General features: G+C 44.9%; 1 protein-coding gene across 1 annotated transcript; it reads left to right on the forward strand.

Moving 5' to 3' along the window:
* LOC126474364 (UDP-glucosyltransferase 2-like) lies at positions 1-26,995 on the forward strand. Its single transcript, XM_050101831.1, has 4 exons — positions 1-183; positions 25,652-25,833; positions 25,919-26,378; positions 26,948-26,995. The coding sequence occupies exons 1-4, from the start codon at positions 1-3 to the stop codon at positions 26,993-26,995; spliced, it is 873 nt and encodes a 290-aa protein (XP_049957788.1).
* The last annotated feature ends 317 nt before the right edge of the window (positions 26,996-27,312 follow it).

A 27,312-nucleotide genomic window follows, 5' to 3' on the forward strand; every position in this document is an offset into this window, starting at 1 on the left:
ATGAATGGCTCCGTGACGCTGATCCTAGTAGTGATGCTGGCGGCTCGAGTGGCCCACTCAGCCAGGATCCTGGGCATCATCCCGACGGCCTCCATCAGCCACCAGCTGCCTTTCAGACTGATAGCTCTCGAGCTCGCCAAGAGAGGCCATCAGGTCACAGTCATGACAACGGACCCGATAAGAGTAAGTGCACCTTCGACAGAAAATAATTTTTAGAGTCAAAGTCGTTGGCGTGGCTTACGGGTTCTTCAATATGGAATGTAGGTTTCTTCACTTTCTAGTGGAGGCAGAAAAAATTTCTTAAATATCAAAAGAACGATTGTGAAACCGTTTAAATTATAGTACATAGATAAAAACCTCTACAGATGTCGAGAGTCGGAAGAGCAGGTGGAAAAAAATAAATCTCTAAATAGACGTCGAGAGTTGGAAGTGCATGTGGAATTTTTTTGGCTGTGACAGTATACACTAAGAAGATAACATTCATTCCATGAGCAGTTGTCCTTAATCCGCAATGTTCTGATATCCCTTACTGCCACTGAATAACCCAAAAAGAGTTTATGGTCAGGGGTCCACGGAAAGTTGTCGACCTATCGCTGCTTCCTGGACGCTAATATTGTGGGCTCACAGGTATAGCTTGCAGCTCTCCATTTTTTCTGTAATTCTTTACCAGTTCTAACGATACCGACTGGACGCCGATCCTCTTTCCATCTCCTCCTTGTACCAAACTGAGGATCGAACTGAGGCTCTGGAATCAACTGTACATTATGAAAATCAGGTCGTATCACAGTCTGTTATCGAAACATAACGGCTGCTTTTGTCAACTGCAAGGTGCTTGCATTAAACTGAATTGGTTCTGTAAGTTGGTTCAGAGATGATGATGATGATGATGATGATGTTTGGGTTTTGGGGCGCTCAACTGCGCGGTTATCAGCGCCCGTACAAAGTCCCAACCTTCGTTCAGTCCAAACGCGCCACATTCACGAATGATGATGAAATGAGTACAACACAAGCACCCAGTCATCTCGAGGTAGTTCAGAGATTAAGTCGAGTCAGATTTACAAGGAACCTGTCGGTATGAGTCCACTTATCAGTATGGCCTGGATGTGTGCATTGTTTCGGTTGCGCAGGGTGTCGGGAAGACGTTGTATCCTCTCCTGCGGCAAGCCGGCCCACAGCTGTTGTAACTGCTCGTCGATATCCTAATCCATCGGGGGGAACTCAGCATCTTGCTGGCCAACAGAGTATCTCATATCGCGCAGCCAGCTCGTAGAGACACGTGTCATGTGTGGAAGAGAATTACACTTTTAAAGAATCTCACACACGAGGCCGCAGGATGTCCATGACGTACCACTGTGCCGTCAGAGTTCTTTCAGTCACTACCAGCCATGACCAGAAGTTATTCCTGATGTCTGCCCACACTACGACGTCAGGATTAACACTGTTGGGTTCAAAATGGTTCAAATAGCTCTAAGCAATATGGGGGTTAACATCTGAGGTCATTAGTCCCCTATACTTAAACCGAACTAAGCTAAGGACATCGCACACATCCATGCCCGAGGCAGGATTCGAACCTGCGACCGTAGTAGCAGCGCGGTTCCGGACTGAAGCGCCTAGAATCGCTCTGCCACAGCGGCCGGCAACACTGCTGGGCCTCTCCAAAACATTGGAGGAATGGGGCTTATCACCGACTCGCCGTCGCACTTACTGACGATGCTCAGACTGGGTAGTGACGAACCGCGATTCATCGCTGAACGCAGTGCGACGCCATTCATAACCAGTCCTCGCTTCCCTATCAATGTACTCCTCCAAAAGCAGCCGTCTGTGTTGCGATGTTAACGGCAGAATACGCGTCGGACGGCTGCTCCCTAGTCTGGCTCCTGCTTGTCTCCGTCCAATTATGTGCGATGGCACAAAATGTTGCAGGAAGTTTATTACTTTTTTTCGGAGGGCAGAAGGGTTTACGATGTGTTTAGTGCACAATACGGCGATCGTCCCTTCTGGTGGTCAGAATTGCTCGACCGAAAGCTTTTCGACGAGTATGCCTGCCGTCCGTTCCATGCAGTCCAACATCGGGCCACGGTCGAGTCCAGGTGCCACACGAATCTGGACACAGCACGATACGATCAGCCAGTCCAATGGAGACCCACAGTAAGATTGCTTTGAAACTCTGTTGCTGATAACGATGTCTGACACGAGTAAGCGGCATCTTCGTGTCCATCACAGAGTTCACTCAACATCTGACACTGCCCACGCCCCTTACATACCTATCGTACCTGGTAACAACACTAAACACTAGTAACACTATCCACTGCTCTTACCTTACAGGTAGAATTGCAACTCTAATAATTTCCATACCCGCCGAGTGCGGCACACGTATGAAGTTAGATTGACCTCCAACCATTTATTCCGGTGTTTCACTCTTTTTAACAAACAGTGTAGGTTTAACTACGAAGCAATAACTGTCCTTAAATGCAAGACAAGCTGTAGAGTTATGTCTTAAACACTCCTTTAATAACTCTGAAATACTGACGAAATATAATGAATTTTCGGAAACGCTAAATTTAAATAAACACTTTTGTTGTAACCACTACCGGAACGGTAGCGGGGTTGCCGAGAACGAAGCGCGGCGGAACCAAACGGGAGCGGCCCGAGAACAACAAACGAACGGGAAAGGATGGACACGAACAACGACGGACGACCAAGGGAGACCTTACGACGACAATAAGCAACGGGGTGACAAGCGACACGAATGCACAACGTCCACTAGTAACGGAAACGAAGTACTCCAAACACTCTGTCTGTTGAAGCGATGTCGATAGACTCCACGAATATCGGACTGCCTAGCTGAGCTCTTTTTTCTTTATTTTTACTTTAACACCTTATACAAAGGTGGGCCGACAGCGGCAATCTTACGCTGCTCTTCGGCTACAGCTAGTACAAATAGCAACAAGGAAGACATAGAAAAACAAAACATAATGAAGTACAAAAAACAGTAGACACATGAGTACAAAACACGGAGCCGTTCGCAGGTGTAGTAAAATAAGAAACTTGACTGAAATAACGCACGTGAACGATGGAGCGTGAGCGGTGAAACACTAAAGCACTAACACGACGGCACACGCAAAGAACCGACGGCGATGATCTCTGGGGTGTGAATGTTCACTTGAAGTGTACGAGTCCGGGGACTTGCCAAAAAGGGTAAAAGTTGGGGGAGGAGGGAGAGGGGAGGGTGTAGATGCCAGTGGTAGAGGAGATGGAGGAAAGAAGGTAGGGGGTAGGGGAAGCCCAAGGGGAGGAGGGGGGGAGGAAGGGAGGAGGGAGAGAAGGGAGAGAGGGTGTCCTAACAAAAAAACACAGGGTGTGGAAGGGGAGTATAAAAGTTGGTAGGAGGGGTAGATGGAGGGGATGAGGGCATCATCAGGGAGGGGGAGTTGGTGGAAGCCACCTTGGACGAGGGTATGGAGAGTGGAGACATGGAGATCAGGTGGGACGTAGGAATAGAGGCGCGGCAGCAGACAGGGGTGGGAGAGGATGGGAGAGACAAGAGGGTGAGGGGGATCAAGTTTATGGCAGGTGTAGAGGATCCGTATCTGTTCAAGGAAAAGGAGGAGGTGCGGGAACGGAATAAGGTCATACAGGATCTGTGTGCGGGAGGGGAGACGGATGCAATAGGCGAGGCAGAGCACATGGCGTTCTAGGATTTGAAGGGCTTTGTAAAAGGTAGGAGGGGCGGAGATCCATGCAGGACCTGTGTAGCAGAGGATAGGGCAGATGAGGGATTTATAGGTATGGAGGATGGTGGAGGGGTCCAGATCCCATGTGCAGAAACGAGCTTGAGGAGATGGAGGCGGGAACGTGCCTTGGCTTGGATCGTCCGGAGATGGAGGTCCAGGAGAAGTGACAGTCAAGGGTGACGCCAAGGTATTTGAGAGTAGGGGTGAGGATGATAAGGACGGCCATAAATGGTGATATAGAAGCTGTGGAGACGGAAGGAAGAGGTGGTTCTGCCTACAATGATCGCCTGCTAGCTGATCATTTTTTTTTCTTTATTGATATTCAGTTCCCCCCAAAGGGGGCGGGCTGGCAGCAGCTTACTACGCTGCTCTATAGCCTACAGACTTTTTTTAAAAAAAAAAAGGAAGAAGAAAGAAACAAGGAAAAACAGGCGATAAAACGGTGATTTAAAGTGTAAAATGGCGTAAAAATGCGGAAAGTTAAAACAGAAAGCAAAAGGGGTAGGCAATGTTGATAAAATACACAGGAATCAGACAAGGAACAAAGTAGACACACAATTAAAAAAAACCATGGCGACAGTCTGGTTTCTGTTCGCAAGAGATAAAAAATCACACCCAGCGACAGTATGATGGCTGTTCGCTACACTTCCCAAAAGACACAACACGGAACACTCACTGGAAAAACACACTGTAAAACACTGCACGAAAATGGCGGCACAAATACGGCACTCCCGATCCAAAGGCAGATTGGCGGGGGGGACTTGGAGAAGGGGGAAAAACAAGGAGGGAGGAGAGGAAAAAACGAAAAGGGGGGGGGAACCAAGGAGGGAGAGGACTAATAAAGGGGGAGAAGGGCAGACGCGAGAGGGAATGAGAGGAGGCAGAGGAGGGAAATGTAAAAGGTCTCGGGGGAGAGAAGGGGGCAGAGAGAGGGGAGGTGGGGAAGAAAGAGGATGGAAGGAGGGGGGAAAGGGAGCCCAGGAAAAGGACAGAGGAAAGGAGGGAGAGTGAGGATCAGAGTTGATAGGAAGGATAAATGGAGGGAGAGAGGGCATCATCCGGGAGGGGAAGTTGATGGAAGCCACCTTGGGAAAGGAGATGTAGGGTGTAGAGATGGAGGGTAGGGGGGACACAACGGTGAAGACGTGGCAGGGGGCGGGGATTGGAGAGGAGAGGAGCAACCAGGGGGTGAGGGGGTTCAAGACAGTGGGAGGTGTAGAGGATGCCGGTATGTTCGAGGAATAGGAGCAGATGGGGGAAAGGAATGAGATCATAGAGGATCCGCGTGGGGGGCGGGAGGCGTATACGGAAGGCGAGGCAGAGTGCATGACGCTCAAGGATCTGGAGGGACTTATAGAATTTGGGGAGGGGGGCAGATATCCAGGCAGGACTGGCGTAACATAGGATGGGACGGATTAAGGATTTGTAGGTGTGGAGGATGGTAGAGGGGTGCAACCCCCATGTCTGGCCAGAGAGGAGTTTGAGGAGTCGGAGGCAGTTGTGGGCTTTGGATTGGATGGAGCGGAGATGAGGGATCCAGGTGACGTGACGGTCAATGGTGAGGCCAAGGTAGGTGAGGGTGGGGGTAAGGCGGACAGGACGGGTGCAGACAGTAAGGGAGAAATCCAGGAGCCGGAAGGAGAGAGTGGTACGACCTACGATGATGGCCTGGGTCTTGGAAGGATTGAGTTTCAGGTGCCACTGGTTACACCATGCAGCAAAAAGCTAGCTGAGCGAGAGGCAGGCGCTTATATACAGGGTACGGTACCTCGCTATTGGCTGCTGGGACCACGTGCTCCACCGTGGCGCCCTCACGTTGTAGCGAGCCAGGAGAGCGCGCGCAGCCACGGCTTATTGCGCGACGGCTGTAGAGACCTCTAGTGGTAATCGAGGTCCATGCCGTCTGGCGCGGATTCAAAACCCGTGGCGCTCAGTGCCAGAACTTTGCTGTTCTGTGGTTAATGGAGCATCAAAATGGTTCAAATGGCTCTGAGCACTATGGGACTCAACTGCTGCGGTCATTAGTCCCCTAGAACTTAGAACTAGTTAAACCTAACTAACCTAAGGACATCACACACATCCATGCCCGAGGCAGGATTCGAACCTGCGACCGCAGCGGTCTCGCGGTTCCAGACTGCAGCGCCAGAACCGCGCGGCCACTTCGGCCGGCAATGGAGCATCAGAACGTGACCCAGAGTCGTTCAAATTTCATTCACATGAACATTCCAGAAAATCTCAAAGAAAAAAATAATGTGATTAGTGACAAAAAAGTGGAACATACCACGAAAAGTTTAAAAATTTGCAAGAAGTTAAGAGGGGTAAGCGAACAGTCATTGAGGAAGTGGTACTAAGTAAATCTGGTACAAAAATATCACCATTTAAAATAAGGAAAATACCACTATCCTCAGTAGTAAAAATTCATATAGAATAAAAAAAATCTCAATAAGAAACTCAAACTCTGCGGCCGTGTAATATGTAATGTGATGAGTCAATCACAGTATGTTTTTAAAAGGGCTATTCTAATGAGGCAGCTATTTATAATTTTATTGAGTACAAAATAAAATGCAAGCATTTGTTATTTTTTGTGACTATTCAAAGTTATTTGGTTGTATCAGTCATAATATTCTGTTAAGAGCAACAACGTTTTTATTGTTTACTTTGTTTCAGAACAATCTTTATTTAGATCTGTTTTAACAAACTGTTAACGGAAAAGTACGCTAGGATGTTTGAGTGTAGGGACGCCACATCATGTTCATGGGGGAAAATCACGAAGGGCGTTTCTCGGGGTTTCATCATGGGCCCAATAGTGTTCTTGTTTTATGGTAATGGTCTACCATTTTGTTTTAATCAGCTGGCAGAACTGGTGTTATCACGAGCATCATTTCGTGTTACATTCAGCCGCTCACTAAACATGTGTATTCCTCCCTGAAGGACAACAAAATATAAGAAGTGCGAGGCCCATGGTACGACACGGAAGTAAAGAACGACAGCAGCGCTCCTAGAGTCCTCGCAGCGAACTCTGAATACGAGAAAACAAATCACGAAAATGCGTATTTCTAATTCGAAATTCGCGATTTAGTTGATAATTTTTTATTCGTATGCTCTAAGACAAAAAAGAAGAAACGATTCAACATAAAGGAATTATCCGAGTGGGACGGAAATCTATAGATATGACGTATATGAACAGACAAACAAGTGATTCGAATTTCAGAAAAAATCCATTGTTTATTAAAGAGAAAGTGCTCCACAAATGGTACACGTCAACAACGCGGTGGTCCACGCAGTTATTCGGCTTGGCGTTGGTTGATGGAGTTGTTGGATGTTGGCCACCGCTGTGCTGTAAGCGGATGTCAGTCAAACAAGTGTTGCCGTGAAAGGAAATGCACCCTCAACCGACACTCCTGGTTGTCGGGCCTTATGGCGGGCGAATGTTAGGTTGGTATCCCACCGCTATCCGGGGCGCCTCCAAACAAATCTCGGCCTGGAATCTCCTTGGCTGCAGTAGAAATGTCTCCAGTGATGAACCTGTTTCTGACTGCTCCCTGATGACCAGCGAAGTCGTGTTTGTAGATGCCTTGGACAGCAGTCGAACGCCAACCTGTCTGTCACCTGTCAGATGGTGGTGGTGGTTGATTCGGTTCAAAATGGTTCAAATGGCTCTAAGCACTATAGGACTTAACTTCTGAGGTCATCAGTCCCCTAGAACTTAGAACTACTTGAACATAACTAACCTAAGGACATCACACACATCCATGCCCGAGGCAGGATTCGAACCTGCGACCGTAGCGGTCACCCGGTACCAGACTGTAGCGCCTAGAATAGCTCGGCCACCCAGGTTGATTCGGGGGAGCGGACCAGGCATAGAGGTAAGGATGGGGAAGGAAGTCGGCCGTGCCATTTCAAAGGAACCATCCCGGATTTTGCGATTTAGGGAAATCACAGAAAACCTAAATCAGGATGGCCAGACGCGGGTTTGAACCGTCGTCCTCCCAAATGCGAGTCCAGTGTGCTAACCACTGCGCCATCTCACTCGGTCCACCATATGGCCCGACAGCCAGCAGTGATTGTGTGGCGTGCCATTTATTTCATAGCACGACCCCTTCAGTTCTTATCTGCGGCATCCTTTAGCACGGCGGTACGTCGACATATTCTACATCCCGTTTTTTTGCCCATCATGGCAAGCCATCCTCGCCTAACATTTCAGAAAGATAATGGCCGCCCGCACACGGCGAGAGTTTCTACTGTTTGTCTTCGTGGTTACCAAACTCTATCTAGGCCAGCAAGGTCGCTGGACCTCCCACAAATTGAGAACATTTGGAGCATTATCGGCAGGACTCTCCAAACAGCTCGGGATTTTAATGATCTAATGTGATTAAATGATGATGGCCTCCTCTTGGGAAATATTCCATAGTTAAAATAGTCCCCAATCGGATCTCCGGGCAAAGGAGAAAGAAAACTGGCGTTCTACTGATCGGAGCGTGGAATGTCAGATCGCTTAATCGGCCAGGTAGGTTAGAAAAATTAAAAACGGAAATGGATAGATTAATGTTAGATATACTGGGAATTAGTGATGTTCGATGGCAGGAGGAACATGACTTCTGGTCAGGTGAATACAGGATTATAAATGCAAAATCAAACAAGGAGTAAGTTTAATCATGAATAAAAAAAATAGTAGCACTGATAAGCTACTACGAACAGCATAGTGAACGCATTATTGTAGCCAACACAGACACGAAGTCCACGTCTACCACGTCTCCGCAGATGATGAAGAGATTGAAGAAATGTATGAAGCGATAAAAGATATTATTCAGATAAGGGAGACGAAAATTCGATGGTCATGGGGACTGGAATTCGATAACAGGAATAGGAAGAGAAGGAAAAGTAGTAGGTGATCATAGACTGGGGTTAGGAATGAAAGAGGAAGCTACCAGGTAGAATTTTGCCCAGAACATAACTTAATCACTTGGTTTAAGAATCATGGAAGAAGGTTGTATTTGTGCAAGAGGCTTGGAGACACTGGACGGTTTCAGATAGATTATATAATTGTATGACAGAATTTCAGGAACCGGGTTTTAAATTGTAAGACATTGGCCTCTGACCACAATTTATTGGTTATGAACTGTAGATTAAAACTTAAGAAACTGCAAAAATTTGTGAATTTAAGGAGATGGGACCTGGATAAACTGAAAGAACCAGGGGGTAGAGAGTTTCAGAGAGAGCATTAGGGTATAATTGACAAGAACAGGGGAAAGAAATACAGTAGAAGAAAAATGGGCAGCTTTGAGAGATGAAATAATGAAGGCAGGAGAGGATCAAGTGAATAAAAAGACGAGGGCTAGTAGAAATCCTTGAGTAACAGAAGAGGTATTGAATTTAATTGATGAAAGGATAAAATATAAAAATGCAGTAAATGAAGACGATACAAACGTCTCAAAAATGATACCGACAGGAACTGCAAAATGGCTAAGCAGGAACGGCTAGAGAACAAATGTAAAGATGTGGAGGCATATATCACTAGGAGTAAGATAGATACTGCCTACAGGAAAATTAGAGAGACCTATGGAGAAAAGAGAACCACTTGTAAGAATATCAAGAGCTCAGATGGAAAAGAATGGAAAGCGGACAGGTGGAAGGAGTATGTAGAGGGTCTATACGAGGCCGATGTAGTTCAGGGCAATATGGAAGAGGATGTAGCTGAAGATGAGATGGGAGAAATTGATACTGCGTGAAAAATTTGTCAGAGCACTGAAAGACCTAAGTTGAAACAAGGCCCCAGGAATAGACAACATTCCATTAGAACTACTGATAGCCTGGGGAGAGCCAGCCATAACAGAACTCTACCATCTGGTGAGCAAGATGTGTGAGACAGACGAAAAATCTTCAGACTTCAAGAAGAATATAGTAATTCCAATCCCAAAGAAAGCAGGTGTTGACAGGTGTAAAAATTACCGAACTATCAGTTTAGTAAGTTACGGTTGCAAAATAGTAACACAAATTCCTCACAGACGAATGGAAAAACTGGTAGAAGCCGACCTTGGGGGTGATCAGTTTGGATTCCTTTGAAATGCTGGAACACGCGAGGGAATATTGACCCTACGACTTATCTTAGAAGATAGAATTTGTAGACTTAGAGAAAGCTTTTGACGATGTCGACTGGCAAACTCTCTTACAAATTCTGAAGGTGGCAGGAATAAAATATAGAGAGCGAAATGCTCTTTACAATTTGTACAGAAACCAGATGGCAGTTATAAAGAGTCAAGGGCATGAAAGGGAAGTAGTGGTTGAGAAGGGAGTGAGATAGGGTTGTAGCCTGTCCCAGATGCTCATCTGCATATACATGGACACTCAGAAAATCACATTTAAGTGCCTGGCAGAAGGTTCATCGAACCATCTTCATAATTCTCTATTATTCCAATCTCGTATAGCGTGCGGGAAGAACGAACATCTATATCTTTGTGTACGAGCTCTGATTTACCTTGTTTTATCATGGTGATCGTTTCTCCCTATGTAGGTCGGCATCAAAAAAATATTTTCGCATTCGGATGAAAAAGTTGGTGATCGGAATTTCGTGAGAAGATCTCTCCACAACGAAAAACTGATGATGTCCATCCCAAATACTGTATCATTTCAGTCACACTCTCTCCCCTATTTCGCGATAATACAAAGCTGTCCTTGTTTGAGCTTTTTTATTTTAAATTCAGTGCATTAGTATTTGTAAAATGACTCTTTCATATAGTGTTCATTAAAAAATGACGATCATTCCACTTGCGACCTGTGGAATGGTACATTAGCTTATTTGTTTTAGTTGTAAATATTTGTCATGTATTGTTGTTTTGCTGACGTGTTCTACATCCCGGATGACCTCCTCACTATGGATCATTTGGAATGAAAGTAAATCTAATCCAATCTAATCTAATCCTACCTGATAAGGATTTCGCACCGCGTAGCGGTATTCCAAAAGAGGACGGACAAGGGTAGTGTAGGCGGTCTCCTTAGTAGATCTGTTACAGATCCTAAGTGCCGTTTGGTTAGCCTTCCCCACAACATTTTCTGTGTTCTATGTGTTATTCAATCTGTATATTGAGCAAACAGTAATGGAAACAACAGAAAAATGTGGAGTAGGAGTAAAAGTCCATGGAGAAGAAATTAAAATGGTTCAAATGGCTCTGAGAACTATGGGACTTAATATCTGAGGTCATCAGTCCCCTAGAACTTAGAACAACTTAAACCTAACTAACCTAAGGACATCACACACATCCATTCCCGAGGCAGGATTCGAATCTGCGACCGTAACGGTCGCGCGGTTCCAGACTGAAGCACCTAGAACCGCTGGGCCACACCGGCCGGCAGAATAAATTAAAACTTTGAGGTTTCCCGACGACATCGTAATTCTGTCAGAGACAGCAAAGGACCTGGAAGAGCAGTTGAACGGTATGGACAGTGTCTTGGAAGTAGGATACAAGATGAAAATCAACAAAAGCAAAACGAGGATAATGGAATGTAGTCGAATTAAATCAGGTGATTCTGAGGGAATGAGATAAGGAAATAAGACACTTAAAGCATTGGATGAGTTTTGCTATTTGGGCAGCAAAATAACTGATGATGGTCGAAGTAGAGAGGATATAAAATGTAGACTGGCTATGGCAAGGAAAGCGTTCCTGAAGAAGAGAAATTTGTTAACATCGAGTATAGATTTAGGTGTCGGGAAGTCTTTTCTGTAAGTATTTGTATGGAGTGTAGTCATGTATGGAAGTGAAACATGGACGATAAATAGCGTAGACTAGAAGAGAGCAGTAGCTTTTGAAATGGCGTGCTGCAGAAGGATGCTGAAGATTAGTTGGGTAGATCATGTAATTAATGAGGAGGTACTGAATAGTATTGGAGAGAAGAGGAACTTGTGGCACAACTTGACTTGAAGAAGGGATAGGTTGGTAGGATACATTCTGTGGCATCAAAGAATTACCATTTTAGCACTGGAGGGGAGTATGGAGGGCAAAACTCGTAGAAGCAGACCAAGAGATGAATAGAGAAGCAGGTTCAAAAGGATGTAGATTGAAGCAGTTGCTCGGAGATGAAGACGCTTGCACAGGACATAGTAGCATGAAGAGCTGCCTCAAACCAGGCAGAAGACGGAAGACCACAACAACAACAATGCACCAGTTCGACAGAATTTGGCGCGGTATCCCTCAGGATGACATCCAACACCTCTGTCAACCAATGCCTAGCCGAATAACCGCTTGAATAAGGGCCAGAGGTGGACCAACGCATTATTGATTTGCTCAGTTTGTGAAGCGCTTTCTCTTGAATAAATAATTTTTTTGACATTGTAATCATTTGTTTGTCTATTTACGTGCATCTATCGATATATTCCAGAAATCTCAATCAAAAACCAAGATCAAGTTCTCATAGCTGGGTTTCACAATCATGTAAAATTTTATAAAAGACGTCGTGGTTGCCTTTTGTATCTAAAATAATTTATTTTTAAAACCAAATATTGCAGTTTATACTTATGCGATCAGTTCAGCTTGTATTTATGTGATACAGAAAACAAACAGGCAATCGTGGGTTCATTTACACCACACAATATTATGAGTCTACGCAAAAATTAAGCAGATTGCTAGCAAGATATTCACAAAGCAATTCAATGAGTACAACATGAAGAAGAAGTAATAATCGTGAACACAATACGATGAAACCAGCTTCTGTCACGTCAGATGAGTTTTAGGTTTAGACATGTGCTTAAGAGGCGTTATTTTCTCTTAGTGGCCCAAACACCCTTGCTTGTAAATGCTAAAAATGTAACAGTAGTTACGCACATGTATTCAAAAGTTATTAACATGTACTACAAGCAATATATCTCAGCAGAAATCAATATGCTATAATCATCTTCCCACCCTGATGGAAATTTAAAAGCAAATTATACACATTCTCATACTTTCATCAATGGATCTACTAGTGAAATCTTTATAACTAGAGTTTACTAAATGCCGGAGCATTCAGTACTGTGGAAGTATATTCACACAATCCCATGTGCAATTATGCCCATCGAGTAGAATGTTTTTGCTGCATAATAGTAACTGGTACATGAGCTACGTACTCAGACACTAATTCAAAAATGTATACTAAATGGGAAGGAGGAACATCATTCGAAGCGGTTCCTGAAAAGCTGTAATAAAGTTGAATAGCAATTCTGTCAATAGCTGCGAACATGGAGTTCTCCATTAAATGCGGGAAGGTACGATAAATGGATTCGAACTAAAATAAAAAAGAATACGAACAACGTAATTTCGACGCATTTAAGTCGATCAGTTCACAGACGGGTTTACAGGAGGAATAAATGGCCACAGAAAATTGTACAACGAAACCAGGTTCTGTTTTATATGAAACGAAAACAAATAAGGAATTATTTTCTCCACCCCATATTACAGATGCGAGCAAGATCAAGCACAAAACGAGTAAAATATTAACAGTGCAATTTATAGAGAGGAATAAACATATGAAGTTGTACTCTGTCAGTAACACAGTGCTATGAAATCAACTTCTGTCCTGAACCGTCTGCCCCGATAGCTGAGTGGTCAGCGTGACGGATTGCCGTCCTAAGGGCCCGGGTTCGATTTCCGGTTGGGGAATTTTCTCCTCTCAGGGACTAGGTGTTGTGTTGTCTTCATCATCATTTCATCCCCATCTGGCGCGCAGGTCGCCCAATGTGGCGCCGAATGTAGTGAGACCTGCACCTCGGCCGCCGGACCTGCCCCGCAAGGGGCCTCCCAGCCAATGACGCCAAACGCTCATTTCCATTTTCATTTGTCCTGAACGAAATCAAAACAAATATGGAAGGATTTAAATCGCCCTGTAAGAAGACGAGATGTTTGCTTGATAAACTTGCAGCGTTCCAAGTGGCCTGGCAGCGAACCAAGATCGTGTTACCGGAAGTCCCCATATGAGTTTCACTCCTCCCCCCTACTCCTTTCGCTCATTCAATCGTAACGTCATAGGGAAGTACTAAGGACAGAGCGTGCTAGAGATGCGTGTGTGCAGACAGTGACAGCAGCCTATTGCGCTGTTGCGCATGGTAGGTCAGTACAGGGACAGTTAAAGTTGTTTTCGGATGACGTCATGTCATGTGCTCGAGTGGATTCTGCATCACAGATTTGCAGTCAGGGTGCGTGGGATAACCGTGAGTGCTCAAACGAAATTTCAACCACAGATTATAACTCCAGGTGTCGGTCCAGTGCGTCTAGCACTCAGACGGATTGGCAGCAGGCCCTCAACTGGGCTCTTTCTATCCTACAACAACCATCACTGCCACCGAGGCGGAACCAGCTTTTATCAGAGAACACAACATACCTCCACCGTGCCCTTCAGTGACTGTCCTTTCACACCACCGAAGTCCCAAATGACGGTAGATTAGCATCAGTGGATTGTACGGTATGCGGCGTCTGGCTCGGTGCTGTCCTTGAAGTAAACGATTTACAGCAGTTCATTGTGCCACTGTGCTCACATTGCTGCTGGACATGCAGTACGATGCGCCACAACACGATGGTCTCTCCTCTCGGTAGTGCCGCGTGGCCCTTCAGAGCCCGGTCTTCTTGCGACCACCACTGCCAACAACTATATACAGTGGTTACATTCCTTTCAAGTCTTTCCGCAGTATTGCAGAAGGAACATCCAGCTTCTCGTAGCCCTGTTATACGGCCCCTCTCAAAGTCAGTGATGCGGTGAGAATGGTGTCTTTGCCGCGTTAAATCCATTCTTGAGTAGCATCAACTCACCACGTCCAGTCTGAAAGGTAACTAACGCTGATGACCTTAACAGTGTGTATTCGAAAAATACATGATTTCCATCCTCGTAGTGGGCCTAATAGCGCCACTCTTACGCGACAGACGCGAAATTCGAAAAGAAAAAGGTACGACAACATGCCTATCAACTTTCTTTTATGTCGCACTACTTCTTCTTAGTGTTGCGATGGTTTTCCGCCAGTGTGTTTAGCGTAAGTCCACAAGTGACCTTTCCTGTAATAACCCCTCATTAAGCACTCATTGCACAAAGGAAAATAATTAAAATAATCGTAAGGTAACTGAGAATATTGGCCACAGCTTTACAGTACATATATTTCCTAAAGATATTTATTGCCCACAATTCACTGCAGTTTCAGAGTTATGAACCAGTTCACAAATACAGTAAGAGAAAGAAAAATAATTTTAATTTCGTTCTAGTGAATCTACCTTAGTCACAAGGTGTGAAATACGGACCTATGATAGTCTTTGATAACTTTTTGTATGGGAATGGAATGTATGAAGGACCTTAGAAGTGTTTCCACATGAAGACTTAAGTGGTATCTTCTTAACAACATTTTCTTCACCATACAGCAACTCTTGATTAGAAATAAGTAGACGTATGCAAAACTATAATTGGCAAGTATAGAGACGTGAAACAGTTACTACAGTCCTTTATTTAGTTCAAAAATTCCTGATAATAACGTTTATGGTCGTGCATGGGACGCAGAACTAAGTAACTAACTAACTGAGGTATAAAGGATTCATCCTTTGCCAAGAAAGAGTAAGAAAACTGGTGTTTGTATTTGACATTTGTACTTAACAAAATAAAGGATACCTGCAGCCACCACACATGCTTGGCAGCATCGTAGTATGCTCTCTTTGAGGCTGTTGAAAGAGCAATGATGGATGTCCACAAAGTTCCTGCACAGCTCTGCATGCGTCCTTGGTCGCAGGTCATCTGCGGTTCTTCTCCCCCTATTCATCGCTACTCGGCTCTCTGCAAATCATATGTGGGATCATGTGTGATCTGTCTACGTGGCATACGCATCTTCACCACATATTCGTCCCCTAGGGCAGACAGGCATTGTCTTCTAGAGACAGAGACTGCGAGGGAACTTTGAAAAGTCACTCATTTGGCTCAAGGGTGGGCGATATTTAACATAGCTGTTAAAATAATACCGCTACTGAATTGTAACTATGAAGCAATAACACGATTCGCTATGGGTATATTACATTCACGAACAGAGAAGCGAATTTTCACCACAATCCTCGTCTTGTGTAGCTATGAAGCTAAAATACATTTCTTCTGGCAATGGCCATGAAACTAAACAACTTTTCCTCTAGCCATGAGCATCAGCGTCCGGGGGCGGGGGCGGGGGATCGCAGACGCGAGTCCTCCATAATATTATTTGAAAAGCGATTTAAGTTTTTTGAGTCTTAGTTGACAAAAAATGATACCGTTGATCCAAACGTAACTGATTACACATACTGAAAGCTCTTGTGCAGTAAGAATTTACAGTTTTCAGGATTTACTAACGTTCCAGTGAATCAAATGCGCTTGTATTACTCACCAAAAGGAATTTAGTTTGAAAAACGATTGTTTAGCACATAATGTATAGTAATAGTCCACACACTGTCGACAAATTTAAATATTAATACTATATAACTTTTTTAGAGTCGGTAATGCAGTCTTAAAATGACACGCTTTAGAAGTTTTAAGCACCATTGAAATATCTGTTCTGAGTCATTGAGAATGCTCCATAAAGCGGTTTTAGGTCCTAATTTTTTCAACTTCTTTCAAGGGGATCTCATGTTTAGACCCCCTAGTGATATGCACTGTATCTATTGAATCCTCCCGCCCCAATAATTTAGTGCTGGTGTCAGTTACAAATTTCATTAATGTACAACAAACCAATACTCTTACCATTCACGCCTTGCCACAGCAGTAGACAGACTCAGAATTCCGTCTCGGAGCTGTTTAAACTGAGACGTCTCGTGTGATCAGCACAATGGCCACACTCCTAGGAAGCACACGAACAGTTTTGTGTTTCCCCGAAGCCGTTCCAAGTGGCAGCCGCTACTCCGTAATAGCTCCACACGGGCAGTGTTACTCGCGGATGGAACTTCTGTCTTCGTTAGCAGCTCACAGTTTAAGGGATAGGTGTGGACAGCGTGAGAAGTGGCTGATTGGATGGATCACTCGATGTGTTGTTTAAAGATGTGCACTGAGTAGCTTATATTCTCAAGGAAACAATATTTGCTGTGTAACTGGTATGTAAATGTTTAACCCAGAAAACGGGTATTTTATATATCTCGAGGCGGTGTCGAAGATAAACGCAGTTACGAAGCGCAGTATCTTCTTGGTACGCTGAAGCTATGAAGAGAGTAGTTAATGAACGATCAAAAGGCTTTTGCACTACATGTTGAATGGAAATGACTTATCGAGAGGCAGGTGAAAAATAAAAGGTCGACTAAGCTCAACGAGACGGGGAAATATATAACAGCGATTCTGGAAAAGGAGTGAAGGAAATAAGATTAAGGTTTAGCGTCCCGTCGACGTTGAGGTCATTAGAGACGAAGCAGAAGCTGGAAATGTTTCGAGAATGGTGAAGGAAATCGACCGTGCTCTTTACAAAGGAACCATCCTAGCATTTTCCCGTGGCAGATGAGGGAAATAGCGGAAAACATATTGTGCATAGCCTGACGCGAATTTTGAACCGTCGTCCTCCCAAATGCGGACCATTGTTGTAATCATTGCCCCATCTCACTGGCTGTGCTAGTGAAGAATGAAAAAAACAAGTCGTCAGAAGTGCAGCTTTCCTTTCGCGGAAGGGGCGAAACATTCGTAGCTCCGAGTGTATTCTGTGCTCTTGTGAGCAGGTATTAACATTGTGTGTATGTTCCACACCTCCTCCAAAACCACAGGACCGATTTCAGCCAAACTTGGTACAGGTATACCTTACTGTCACTGTACAACATATAGTTCAGGAGATTACCATTGATCTGATAAACGAACTGGGAGGTCAGTCATAAAAACAAAGGCGTTTTTCGCTGCGGCAGGACCTTCTCATGAAATTTCAATCACCAACTTTCTCCTCACAGTGAGAAAATATTTTGCTAGCACCCGCCTACATATTGGAAATGATCATCATAATAAAACAAGAGAAATCTGAGCTCGCACGGAAAGCTAGAGTGGAGCGGTAGCTTAAAGATGATTTGATGAACCCTCTGCCTGGCACTTAGTTGTTAGTTGGAGAGTAATCATACAGATGCATGTAGGTAAGTAGAAGAAAAGGGTTGGGTGAAAAACTGCGCCGGCCGGGGTGGCCGAGCGTTTCTAGGCGCTACAGTCTGGAACCGCGCGATCGCTACGGTCGCAGGTTCGAATCCTGCCTCGGGCATGGATGTGTGTGATGTCCTTAGGTTAGTTAGGTTTAATTAGTTCTAAGTTGTAGGGGACTGATGACCTTAGAAGTTAAGTCCCATAGTGCTCAGAGTCATTCGAACCATTTGAATTTGAAAAACTGCCGCATCATGTATGATGTTTAAATTAATTACTTCTTTACTAGTAACTCCATTCGCAACACATTTTTCGGTCGGTAATCACTTATGGTGGCGATATGCCAAAATATTTATATCACTGGAGAACACATAGTTCAGAAGATATGACGTCATAAATATTAAGTACAAGGCCAGACGTTGGGCAGTACGGGCGTGGTCGCATAGCTATAAATAAGTACCTGGGCAACACCGCGTTTCTCCGCTAGAATTACATAAAGTAAAGCATAGTAATCCTAGATTCAGTTTTGTCTGTGTTCGTTTCCGGTTGCTAAAAATAATTGGCAGGCATAAGTCAAGTTATTTGTGAAGATATGTTACTGTAACAGACGAAAGTTACGAATTTGCATGGTACGATATTTGTAATCAAACATTATGTCCCAAAATGACTGACAGTAACCTGAGAGAACATCTGGAGAGAAAGCATCCAACAATATTTTTGTCAATTTACGTTTATCGCCATGGAAATATGTAGAAACAATTCTGTATGTAAATGCGGTCTATTTGATGAAGGAACTATGAATACATTGTTTAGAACTTAAAACAAATCTCGTTAAAAATTTAGAAACCAATGTTACATTAATGTGAACCATTTTAATGATTTCGCCGTGTCTCACTGCATACGTAGATCGAATTGAATAAATATCAAGTTTCTGGAAACCATTAATACTCATAATAATGTGTTTATCCCATCACTGATGTGATACATAGAAGAAAGAAAAAAAAATATGTTTAACGTCCCACTGAATACAAGGTGGTTACAGGTGGAGCAAATGTGTGGACTGCATGAGCCAGGATTGTTTCACGCTGTCCTCTCTTCCTCCTCTTTCCATCATCCCTTGCTCATACCACATGTACACACATCAAAAAAAGTTTTGCATCACGTCGGTTCCAAGAGTTCCGGAACCTTTACAGAGAATTGGAATAGAGATCCGCGTGACCGCTACGGTCGCAGGTTCGAATCCTGCCTCGGACATGGATGTGTGTGATGTCCTTAGGTTAGTTAGATTTAAGTAGTTTTAAGTTCTGGGGGACTGATGACCACAGATGTTAAGTCCCATAGTGCTCAGAGCCATTTGAACCATTTGAATAGAGATCAACATAAACATCATTTCCGCCGTTTTTATTGCTCATGAACATCACACATTACATGTTGTACCACCATATAGCGAGACCTTCAGAGGTGGTGCTCCAGATTGCTGTACACACCGGTATCTCTAATACCCAGTAGCACGTCATTTTGCACTGATGCATACCTGTATTCGTTGTGGCATACTATCCACAAGTTAATCAAGGCACTGTTGGTCCAGATTGTCCCACTCCTCAACGGCGATAGGGCGTAGATCCCTCAGGGTGGTTGGTGGGGAACGTCGTCCATAAACAGTATTTTTCAATCTATCCCAGGCATGTTCGTAAGGGTTCATGTCTGGAGAACATGCTGGCCACTCTAATCGAGCGATGTCGTTATCCTGAAGGAAGTCATTCACAAGATGTGCATGATGGGAGCGCGAACTGTCGTCCATGAAGACGAATGCCTCGCCAGTATGCTGCCGACATGGTTGCACTATCGGTCGGAGGATGGCAATCACGTATCGTACAGCCATGACGTCGCCTACCATGACGACCAGCGGCAGACGTCGGCCCCACATAATGCCACCCCAAAACAGCAGGGAATCTCCACCTTTCTGCACTCGCTGCACAGTGTGTCTAAGGCGTTCGGCCTGCTGAGGTTGCTTCCAAACACGTCTCTGACGATTGTCTGGTTCAAGGCATATGCGACACTCAACGGTGAAGAGAGCGTGATGCCACTGAGGGGCACATTCGGCATGTTGTCGGGCCCATCTGTACCGCGCTGCATGGTGTCGTGGTTGCAAAGATGGACCTCGCCATGGACGTCGGGAGTGAAGTTGCGCATCTTGCAGATTATTGGGCACAGTTTGAATCGTAACACGAAGTCCTGTGGCTGCACGAAAAGCATTATTCAACATGGTGGCGTTGCTGTCAGGGTTCCTTCGAGCCATAATCCATAGGTAACGGTCATCCACTGCAGTAGTAGCCCTTGGGCGGCGTGAGCGAGGCATATCATCGACAGTTCCTATCTCTCTGTATCTCCTCCATGTCCGAACAACATCGCTTTGGTTCACTCCGAGACGCCTGGACACTTCTCTTGTTGAGAGCCCTTCCTGTCACAAAGTAACAATGCGGACGCGACGGATCCGCGGTATTGCCCGTCTAGGCATGGTTGAACTACAGACAATAAGAGCTGTGTACCTCCTTCCTGGTGGAATGACGAGCTGATCGGCTGTCGGATCCCCTCCGTCAAATAGGCGCTGCTCATGCATGGTTGTTCACATCTTTGGGCGGGTTTAGTGACATCTCTGAACAGTCAAAGGGACTGACTGCGAAACAGTATCCACAGTCAACGTCTATCTTCAGTAGTTCTGGGAACTGGGGTGATGCAAAACATTTTTTGATGCGCGTATTTATGATGTTACGAAGTGAGGTGCCACAGTGGTTACAAGGTCGGACTCCCATTTTTGGAAGCGACGATTCAAATCCCAGCCCATTCATCGAGATATAGATTTTCCATGTTTTCCCTGTCTTTATCCAGCCAAATGCCGGGATAGATCCTTTGTATAGGGCACGGCCGATTTCGTTCTCCATCCCTCCCTACCCCGAGCTCATGGTCTGCCCCTATATGGCTTCATAGTCGATGGGATGTTAAACTCTACATATTCCTTCCTTTACGATGTTCTTCTGTTTGCACGTTTCTGTGGCTCTAAATTTTCATTAAATGTTTTAGTAATTGTCCGCTGACTTTTGATGATGCATTCTAACGTCAGTACAACCATGCCACCAGGTGACATGTTATGATAGTTGGGTTCTATAACTCCAGTACGGAGTCAGTTGTGCGATAAGTAACTCTTTACATGATATTATGTATTAAGTTCTTTTCTTTACTGTGTGAAATCGTTTGTCAGTGGATTTAATTACATCTATTCTTAATAGGCCAACTTTAAGTTGTGCGCCGCGCGCGGTATCCCCGCGGTCTGCCGGCACCTTGCCACGGTTCTCGCGGTTCCCCTCGTCGGAGGTTCGAGTCCTCCCTCGGGCACTGGTGTGTGTGTTGTCCTTAGCGAATGTTAGTTTCAGTTAGATTAAGTAGTGTGTAAGGCTAGGGACCGATGACCGAAACAGTTTGGTGCCATAGGAACTTACCACAAATTTCCATATTTACGTTGTGCGTTCATGTCAACTGTGATGTGTTTGGTAGACACTCAGATGATGTTCCCCACCCGAAACGCTTAAATAATGAAGTTTTAACGACAGGTGGCTTCTTTTGCACGATCTAAAAGCGGTGCTTAGTAAAAAAGGTAAATGAAATCGGCCGCTATCTTTTCGAGAGAATTAATCTGGTTTATTTCCGTGGCGATTTAGGGAAACCCCGGAAATTCTTAATTTAGATAGCTAGATGGGGTTCGAACCGCTTTCATTCCGAGCCTCAGCCACATCTCTCGGTCACGTGGTTGCAGTGCGTCATCTCTGTAGTCGCCGGCCGGGGAGGCCGAGCGGTTCTAGGCGCTTCAGTCTGGAACCGCACGACCGCTACGGTCGCAGGTTCGAATCCAGCGTCGGGCATGGATGTGTGTGATGTCCTTAGGTTAGTTAGGTTTAAGTAGTTCTAAGTTCTAGGGTACTTATGACCTAAGATGTTGCGTCTCATAGTACTCAGAGCCATTTGAACCATTTGAACTGATGAACTCAGAAGTTAAGTCCCATAGTGCTCAGAGCCATTTGAGCCATCTCTGTAGTCGACAGAAGAAGAAACATTCACTCGATGACAAACAAAAGTGTGACCATCCCAATACGACACATCAGTAATCACTAAACTGCTTACTGTGCATGTCAGAAGCGTCGCAAAAGAGAGTTCAGTGCTACTGTTGGCTTGGGAGAGTCCTATGTGTAAATTCAGCAGCTTAATAGAGAAGGATTTGCTTCATCAGCGCAGTACAACACATACAGACGGCGATAGTATCGCCTACACAAGGCAGAAACGGGCAGTGCATTGGCGGAGCTGTCGTTAGTACTCAGGTAATTAATGTGAAAAGGTTTCCCAAGTGATTGCGGCCGCACGGCGGAAATTAATCGACTTCGAACGCGGAATAGTTCTTAGAGTCAGACGCATGGGACATTCAATTTCGGAAATCGTCAGCGAATTCAATATCCCGAGGTTCACAGCCACAAGAGTGTGCCGAGAGTACCAAATTTCAGCTATTATCTCTCACGATGGACAACGCAGTGGCCTACGACCTTCACTTAACGATGAGAGCAGCGGGTTTTGCTTAGAGTTGTCAGTGCTAACAGACAAGCAACACTGGGCAGGAATCAATGTAGGACGCACGACGAACATATCCGTTAGGACAATGAGGCGAAATTTTCTTTAATGGGCTATGGCAGCAGATGACCGACACGAGTGCCTCAGTTAACAGCTGGAATCGTGACCATACCAGCTGGGCTCTAGAGACTGGAAAACTGTGGCCTGGTTAGACGAGTCACGAATTCATTTGATAAGAGATGATGGTATGGTTCAATTGTAGTCCAGACCCCACGAGGCCATGGATCATAGTTGTCAATAAGGCACTGTGCAAGCTAGTGGTGGCCGGCTGCATAATGGTGCGGGCTATGTTTACATGGAATGGAACTGATCATTCACTGGAAACGGTTATCTTCGGCTACTTACAGACTATTTTCAGCCATTTGTGGACGTTATGTTGCTAAACAACATTGGAATTTGTATGAATTAAAATTGCCATGTCTCTGGGCCATAATTGTTCGCAACTGGTTTCAAGAACATTCTGGACAATTACAGCGATTTGATTTGGCCACCCATCTCGCCCGACATGAATCCCATTGGACATTTATGGGACACAGTCGAGAGGTCAGAACGCCCACAAAATCCTGCATAGAAGCAGCAAGGCTTATCATTTATGCAGGGGACTACCAACGGCTTGTAGAGTGCATATCACGTCGAGTTGCTGCGCTTCCCCAAGGATAAAGAATGTCCGACACGATATTAGGAGGTCTTTTGGCACCTCGTTGTATGATCCCTTTCTTCGCAGTTCGTGACAATATGAGAGTTGTGTCTTAAATGGATCTGTTAAGTGTAGGTGATTGTAATGGGTATGTGTACTGGCCATTAAAATTGGTACACCAAGAAGAAACGCGGATGATAAACGGGTATTCATTGGACAAATATATTATACTAGAACTGACATGTCATTACATTTTCACGCAATTTGGGTGCATAGATCCTGCGAAATCAGTTGCCAGAACAACCACCTCTGGCCGTAATAACGGCCTTGATACGCCTGGGCATTGAGTCAAACAGAGCTTGGATGGCGTGTACAGGTACAGCTGCCCATGCAGCTTCAACACCATATCACAGTTCATCAAATATAGTGACTGGCGTGTTCTGACGAGCCAGTTGCTCGGCCACCATTGACCAGACCTTTTTAATTGGTGAGAGATCTGGAGGATGTGCTGGCCAGGGCAGCAGTCGAACATTTTCTGTGTCCAGAAAGGCCCGTACAGGACAAGCAAATTGCGGTAGTGCATTATCCTGCTGAAATGTAAGGTTTCGCAGAGATCTAATGAAGGGTAGAGCCACGGGTCGTAACACATCTGAAATGTAACGTCCACTGTTCAAAGTGCCTTCAATGCGAACAAGAGGTTACTGAGACGTATAACCAATGGCACCACATACCATCACGCCGGGTGATACGCCAGTATGGCGATGACGAATACACGCTTCCAATGTGCGTTCACCGCGATGCCACCAAACACGGATGAGGCCATCATGATGCTGTAAACAGAACCTCGATTCGTCCGAAAAAATGACGTTTTGCCATTCGTGCACCCAGGTTCGTCGATGAGTACAGCATCGCAGGCGCTCCTGTCTGTGTTGCAGCGTCAGGGGTAACCGCAGCCATGGTTCAAATGGTTCAAATGGCTGTGAGCACTATGTGACTTAACATCTGAGGTCATCAGTCCCCTAGAACTTAGAACACCTTAAACCTAACTAACCTAAGGACATCACACACATCCATGCCCGGGGCAGGATTCGAACCTGTGACCGCAGCAGCAGCGCGGTTCTGGGCTGAAGCGCCTAGAACCGCTCGGCCACACCGGCCGGCGCAGCCATGGTCTCTGAGCTGATAGTCCATGCTGCTGCAAATGTCGTCGAACTGTTCGTGCAGTTGGTTGTTGTCTTGCAAACGTCCCCATCTGTTCACTCAGTGATCGAGACGTGGCTACACGATCCGTTACACCCATGCGGATAAGATGCCTGTCATCTCAACTGCTAGTGACACGAGGCCGTTGGGATCCAGCATGGCGTTCCGTATTACCCTCCGGAACCCACCGATTCCATATTCTGCCAACAGTCATTGGATCTCGACGAACGCGAGCAGCAATGTCGCGATACGATAAACCGCAATCGCGATAGGCTACAATCCGACGTTTATCAAAGTCGGATACGTGATGATTACGCATTTCACCTCCTTACACGACTCATCACAACAACGTTTCACCAGGCAACGCCGGTGAACTGCTGTTTGTGTATGGGAAATCGGTTGGAAACCTTCCTCATTTCAGCACGTCGTAGGTGTCGCCACCGGCGCCAACCTTGTGTGAATGCTCTGAAAAGCTAATCATTTGCATATACAGCATTACAGCATCTTCTTCCTGTCGATTAAATTTCGCGTCTGTAGCACGTCACCTTCGTGGTGTAGCAATTTTAATGGCCAGTAGTGTATAATGCCGTATTTGTATTGTATGAAAATGTGAGAAGAAGGAGAGTGAAACCTGTGACAGCACGTAGCCTCTTCTCAAATAGGCACCAAAGGGACCACCCAGCTTAACATTCCCATCTATCGGACGGATTTCAGTCAACACTTTGTCATTCCTTCACTCCATGTACCGTTATGGGGACTTCCAGTATTTAGTCCAGGTTATTGGCGCAAAATCTTGTGTTCAAGGGCACTACACATGAGCCGCAGTTCATTTGTCAGGTAAATACAAGAGATGAAAATTAATTCCAACGCCCGGTCTCGAGCCACACACCTCAGAGTGGAGAAACACCATACTGACATACGTTAGCAAGCTCAGCTGTGACGATGGTCGTTGTGTGGCGTACTTTTATGCACGTGTGGACTGTATCCAGTTAACCAGTGCACAGACGATGTAGATATGGCGGGAAAAAGTGTTCCTGATCCTCTGCAATGCGTTATCTTTAAATAACGTACCTATTCGAAGTCTGTTACAGGTAATTCTTAAGCTCACGTCCACTGACAAACAAGCTCATGCAGTAAAGAAAAGAACAGAATATCGTGTCAAGTGTTATACATACTTACAGCTACTCAGCTGACTGCGTAATGTAGTTATAGAATGAGTTTCAGATTCTTCTCATTCAGTTTTCCTTTTTCACGCCGACACTTAGAAGTTGGACACCATTGTGTAGTTCGTTATTGAACATGTAATATATTTCTGGACGTATCTACTGAAATACATTTTTTCCTACAGAAAAACATCCAGAATTTTACAGAAATTGATGTATCGATGACATACGACTATTGGAGAAAAACATTTGACTTTACTTCGATGTCAGACCGAAGTCCAGTTGGATTCATAGAAAGATGGTCTCCTTCAGGAAAGGCGACGTGTGAGATCCAGTTAGAATCCCAACAGATGAAGGATTTTCTCCGGTAATTATGTTTGAATTGAGCGATATGTTTTACATTCTAAAATGCTTAATACTAAGATGTTTTGATGTCTTACTTTTGTTTGCAGGTCCCAGCCGTCTTTCGACGTAGTTATTCTGGAGCAGTTAGTATATTATTGCTATTATGGCTTGATTCACCAGTTGGGATCCCCACCAACAATTGGCTACGTGTCTCTGGCCGCTCCTACTCCAGTTCTCGCTTCTTATGGAAATCCCAACAACCCAGCATACTGTCCCGATCTGCTGGTTGGCTACACAGACCACATGTCTTTCTGGGAAAGACTATATAATGCCTATTTTATGGCTCGAATGTTTTACATATGGAACTACGTAACAATGCCATCGCAAAATGAACTGATTAGGAAATATTTTGGCCCTGATCACCCCCCTGTGGAAGAAATTGACAGAAACTTCAGCCTTCTTATTGTCAACAACCACTTCAGCGTGAATTACCCACGGCCACTGTTGCCTAATATCATTGAGGTGACGGGACTACATCTAGAGAAACAACGGAAGCCACTTCCTCGGGTAAGTAGTAACATTTACTGTGTGTTAGCCCAGAAGAATAATTTCATTTTTAAATTATTAGTGTAAAACTCTTCCTTGTAAGAATATCCTCCACTCTTTATGAGTAACTGAACATTTCTTGATCCATTACACACAACTGTGGACACGACGCATTTCCAATACCGTCTGACTGTGCACTGAAATACCTAATAAATATATCATATGCGGATTGGTCAAAAATTGCCATACATGTCACTGAATACACTACGTGCGACGTTAGGTTGCGCATGTAAATGCGTACATACAAATGATTTCTGTCAGAAGAAAATGACAACGAGAATTAATAGCCACCGATGTCTGCATGTTTGTAGAGACTGACAAGTTTGAGAAGAGTGCCAGACAGATTCCAGAAGAGCTACTAGCACACATGTGTATAATCAACGGTGGTATTGTAAGAGAAGGCAAGAAGTAAACGTCGTCATGGATACTCTAGTTTTAAGAAATTGTCAGATAGGAACTGCAACATTAGAATATTTTCTACAGCAAAGTCGCTTTTACATGATAATTCAGACTTTCTATGCGAAATTCAGCTCTTCTGCGGAGCTGAGCAGGAGTCTAATTTTGAAGGAAATTTTTGACAGGTTTCCTACATCACCCAATTGAAAAACGATTAAGAACATTTTGGGGGCTTCTAAACCAATGAAAAACATCAGAAACCTGGGTCGGATCTGTATGTCGTCTTTCATAGACTCCCCTGAAGTTTTGCATTGGCCAGTCACATACCTTCTGTCGTATTGTCCCGAAAGGTGTTAAGGAATGTAACATGATTCATGATTGGGCGGGGGGGGGGGGGGGGGGGGATGATGGGGGCGACAGTTTATTTTGAGTTCAAATGCTGGCAGTCCTGCTAGTTTCTGTCTCAGTTTTACCCGGTGACTTTCTTTCCGAAGCAATG

This window comes from Schistocerca serialis, chromosome 4 (assembly GCF_023864345.2).
Source record: "Schistocerca serialis cubense isolate TAMUIC-IGC-003099 chromosome 4, iqSchSeri2.2, whole genome shotgun sequence".
Taxonomy (NCBI): domain Eukaryota; kingdom Metazoa; phylum Arthropoda; class Insecta; order Orthoptera; family Acrididae; genus Schistocerca; species Schistocerca serialis.

Excerpts from the sequence above, each read along its gene's own strand:
- LOC126474364 (XM_050101831.1), top strand. The coding sequence starts at position 1 with ATGAATGGCTCCGTGACGCTGATCCTAGTAGTGATGCTGGCGGCTCGA. Across the intron at positions 184-25,651 it reads TGACAACGGACCCGATAAGA|AAAAACATCCAGAATTTTAC; the intron begins GTAAGTGCACCT and ends TTTTTCCTACAG. Across the intron at positions 26,379-26,947 it reads AACGGAAGCCACTTCCTCGG|CTCTTCTGCGGAGCTGAGCA; the intron begins GTAAGTAGTAAC and ends TGCGAAATTCAG.